Below are 4512 nucleotides of genomic sequence, written 5' to 3'. Positions count from 1 at the left end.
TACATAGGGATAGGATGTAACAAGTGTTGTAAATCACTTACAACAGAGTTCACTAATCTATTGGCAGACTTTGTGGAGCCAACCCTCACCGAGCTTTGGAAAATGTGTGAACAGCATCTTTTGTGGGGGAGACCTGATGGCAATTAGATGATACTTATCTGGGCCTTTGATGCTTGTTTACACACACAACATTTTCCTTGGCACTCCCTTTATAAAAGAAGGGACCCAGAGGCGTCCTGCTTCCGCAGCTCAAAAACCCACCCGCCTCTAGCTTGTGCTGGAAGAGAAGCCGCCAGGATGACCAAAGCACCTTTCTCTGTAGAGTGGCTTTCCCAGAGCAGCCAGGCCACCTCCGAGCGGCCGCAAAGGGCAGAAGGCGCTCGAGGCAGCTCGCGTGGGTTCTTCTCCCCGCTCGGAAACCCAGCCTGCAGCTCCAGCCCAGCCCCCCAACCGCTCCAACCCGCCGGGCGTGCAAGCCAAAGAGGGCAGAGGGGTGAAGCTATAAAGAGCCTAGACAACGGCCCCAAGGGTGAGACGCTTTTGGACCCGTCCTCAGTCAGAGGTGATTAGAATTGTATTCCTTGTGGTTTGCCCGGGTGTCCGCGCCAGGGGGGCTGGTGCATTGTTCTTTGCTAGTGTGTGGAGCCGCGAACGGCGAAATCCTGGCTCCCCTGAAGCTCGGGGGAGTTTTGCCGCTGAGTTCAGCAGAGCTGGGATGGGCCGGTGTAAGTGGCCGGGGAATCGGGCCGGGACTCCTGGTTCCAGCTGTGACCGTGGGCAAGTCCTCTGACCTCCCGAGGCCGCCCCAAGGGGAGGGCTGCGGTTTGGCCTCGGAAAGCGCTAGGAGAGCCTGTGAGGCAGGCGCCAATAGGCGCCAGGACCAGCAGAGCCGCGGCTCTGAACTTTGGGGACCTCCCCTGCGGTTAGCGGCTGGGAGCTGCCCAGCGGTGGCCTCCGCCGCGCTCTAGGGCGCCAGCCACTGGAGCCCCCTGACCTAGTTCCCCTCTGCCCGCAGCAGCGCCAGCCGCAGCCCAGCGGGCGTGGAGCGCCGCGGAGTCCGGGTCCGAGTGGGAGAGCGGCCGCTCCGAGTGCCAGTCCCCCGAGGCGCCCAGCGGCAAGGGCAGCCGGCGCCTGCGCACCGCCTTCAGCGTGGAGCAGATCAGCACCCTGGAGAGCTCCTTCAAGCGCCACAAGTACCTGGGCTCGGCCGAGCGCCGCAAGCTGGCCGCCAAGATGCAGCTGTCCGAAGTGCAGGTGAGCGGGGCTGCGGGCTGGAGGCCGGGCCGGGCGCGGAGGCTCCGGGGCGCCAGGCATGACTCTGTTTCTACCCCCGCAGATCAAGACCTGGTTCCAGAACCGGCGCATGAAGCTGAAGCGGCAGCTGCAGGAGATGAGGCCGGAGCCCTTCTACAGCCCCGTGCCCTTGGGAGCCCGGAGCGGGACCCTGCCCCTGCACTACCTCTGCCCGCAGCTCCTGGCTCACCTCCCGGGGCAGGAGGAGGCCCCTGCCAGCTTCACCTTCCCAGCACTGCCCGCCAGCGCCTGCAGGAGGGAGCCAGGAGGCTATTGGCAGGCGCCCTGCTTTGTGGGCTACACAAACCCCAGGACTTTCCTGCTGCCCATTTGAACCCGCGGGGCTAGTCTGTGACTCAAGGATTTGCACTAACGCTGGCACTCAGGGGCGGGGCCGCCGAGGCCTGTAACTGCTGCTGTGTTTTGTCATGCAATCCCCTAATGCACAGCGAGACTGTTGTAGAGACACATGGGGCATGGGGGACCGAGTATTCATATGTTCTGGAGCAGTCCAATAAAAACAAACACTGACCAGCTCTCACTTTTTACTTTCTCGCATCAGTCCTGGGGAGCCCTTACTTGCCACAACCAGGAACACAGCCTACCTCCATCCCTCCTTCCTGAACTAACCTGACCCACACCCTTCTCTTCCATAGGCCCAGGATAGGCTCCTATAGATTTGCAGTTCAAGCTTGTGTGGTTCTGCTTGGAGAACACATTTTAAGGAACATTCTTTTGGAAAGGGGTTGAGAGTTTTAAAAATAAGAACCAGGAGTAACAATATCCTGCCAGCAGAGTGTTGCCTGCAATGTGCACATGGTGGGTAAAATCCTGTGCTCATGGCAAATGTCCCATTGACTTTGATGGACTTGGTTGCAACCAGGATTTCAAACTGTTGAGATTTAGTGCTGCTGCCTGACCCTTATTACAGGGGCTCCCTGCTCTGCTTAAGACTTATGGACACTCCATCCTGATCCAATTTAAATTGGTAGGAGTGAAATTCTGGCTCTATTGAAGTCAATGGCAAAACTCCTGAGTGACTTCAGTGGGGCCAAGATTTCACCATAGAAGGCTTGATACAGAGTCAAACAGGAGACCCTGTTGTCTTCAGCTACTCCCTGGGTGGCTCTGCTTCTATTTTATTTAATCTGACAGCACTGATATATACTGACACCAAGAGAAAATGATTTTTTTTTCAGATTTATTTATGCATCTACAACAAGGCATTACTATTTGGAAATCAGTTAACATAGAAAAGTAATTAAGAGAGCCATGCAAAACAAGGCCCTACAATACTTATTCACATCAGTAAGATTACATGTATTTTTGTGCTTGCTAGCCAATTACTGGAAATACCTTTTAAAAGACCTACAAATAGGCATTTTTTAAAGTAGAGAATTGTAACACCTCTTCCCCTGAAAACACCTCCTCCCAACCCTTTTGAGATTACTTTACAACCAAGTACCATGAAAGGTCAGGGTTATGATTGTTTTTGTTTTAATAAATTAACATGAAAGAATCCCTAGCTCAAGTATCTGTAAATGTCAATGCTAAAAATACTGGTGCTCTTAAATGGTGGGAAGCTTTCTGAAAAATAACACCATACTCATCTGAATTCATCCCACTCAGACTAATCCAGATGTACTTTTCTATTTCCTGGAGTCATTGATCCAGTCTTGCAACTTCTTTGTTAGCTTACACTCACACTCCCATCATTCCAGGGTCCCACTCTAATATCTGGAACCTTCACAGTATCACTCCAGTGTAAAGTTGCCTACAATAAAATCCAAAGATAAAGCTAGTCTGGCTCATGTTTTGCTGTGAGATACGCTCTCTTTAAAAAGTAACACTCAGCAAGGGCCCATTGGTAGCCATACAAAACAACAGAAAGGGGGAGGAGCAGGAGATTGTCAGTTTCACTGATTTCAATTCAACTGAGGATCTACTCCAAGGTATTTTGAAAGACTTCCATTGGTTTCTGATCAGGTCTCCAACATTGCATCCCTAGAAGCTGCTTTGACCTACCAACCCCCATCCATGCATATGGCTTTCTTTTGCTGTCTGCCATGTGCATTCCTGAATAAGATGTCCTGATGCTGATCTCTAGCATGTGTACAGCAAGAGGCTTGTCAGCAGGGTCCTCTTAATATTTTCTGTAATGTTCAATACAAAGAACATGTCGATATTCTGTGTTTAAAATTCCCATCCCATTTGCTGGGGGGGGGGGGCAAAAAAAGTGTGCAGGCAAAAGGACTTGGGGGGTAAATGTTTTCTGGGCTACAAAAAATAAGCCTACGGTTTGCCTGCTACTAGTGTGACCATTTTAGAAATCAAAAGCAAAACAAGAGGCTTTGATTGATGAAAGTGTTTGCACTAAATTAGTTTTGAATGTAAATGTTATTTCTGAAATGTAAACTTTGCCCTTATGTGAAGCAGCTCCACTGATCAACAGGAGAAAACCATTCTTTGGGGTTATGAATTGTATCTAGTCAGTACATTAAGATGTCTCCAAGGAAGGGTTCATATGGCAGGTATCAAGAGACTTAAAGCCTGATTTTAAGGAGGGCCAAACAGTCAATGTCTGTAAATGTACATGTTTACCTGAAAGCCTCTAGATGCATCTGTTTTGTGGTGTCTGTCACATACTACATGGGGATTATTGTGATACAGGCAAAGACTGGAGTAACTCACTGAAAATCAGGAAGGCAACCAGGTCCAAAATGCTTTATTTGGAGGGGGTGAGATTTCTTTTTCTTCCTGCCTGGAAGAAAGAGTTTGAAGGTGCTAATGAAGGGCATGTTTCTTCTGCGGCTGGGGTCTTTAGAACAGCACGAGCTGGTCTGCAAGCACACTAAAGGTGGGGGCATTTGTGATGCAGCTGGGCCAGATTCCTCTTGCTTTGCTGTCCACATTTTTGTGGCTATCTGGGGAGGGTGATACACAATTTAAGAGAACAGAGATTCCAGCTCTAGAAGAGTCTCACTAAAAATGTGGCCGAGGCAGACAGAAGGCGTGAAAGGAAGAGGCTCAGAGAGTTTGACCAAGCTTGTGCAGCAGCTGTCTGGGCCTGCCCCTCACCAAACAATCAGAAAACCGCATCTGAGGGGGAGAGACACAGCCTGCCCCAGACAGGTGGGGCTGCTGGGAATGGAAATGAGGAAACCCTATTAGGCTGTAGGGCCCATAACACACTTTTACACGATCCCAGAGAAGACGAGG

The 4512-nt window shown here is 50.8% G+C and overlaps 1 protein-coding gene across 2 annotated transcripts; it reads left to right on the top strand.

The window, feature by feature from the left end:
• The first annotated feature begins 216 nt into the window (after positions 1 to 216).
• Positions 217 to 3108, top strand: LOC102461221 (uncharacterized). Of its 2 annotated transcripts, none has more exons than XM_089780178.1 (3): positions 217 to 529; positions 1016 to 1254; positions 1337 to 3108. In XM_089780178.1, the coding sequence occupies exons 1-3, from the start codon at positions 298 to 300 to the stop codon at positions 1625 to 1627; spliced, it is 762 nt and encodes a 253-aa protein (XP_089636304.1). In that variant the 5' UTR covers positions 217 to 297; the 3' UTR covers positions 1628 to 3108. The 2 variants fall into 2 exon arrangements, with proteins under 2 accessions (XP_089636304.1, XP_075791891.2); XM_075935776.2 differs by having other exon boundaries at positions 225 to 562; positions 1337 to 3107.
• The last annotated feature ends 1404 nt before the right edge of the window (positions 3109 to 4512 follow it).

Source organism: Pelodiscus sinensis, chromosome 8 (genome assembly GCF_052426305.1).
Source record: "Pelodiscus sinensis isolate ZL-2025 chromosome 8, ASM5242630v1, whole genome shotgun sequence".
Classification (NCBI taxonomy): domain Eukaryota; kingdom Metazoa; phylum Chordata; order Testudines; family Trionychidae; genus Pelodiscus; species Pelodiscus sinensis.
This window is presented reverse-complemented; position numbering and strand designations above follow the sequence as displayed.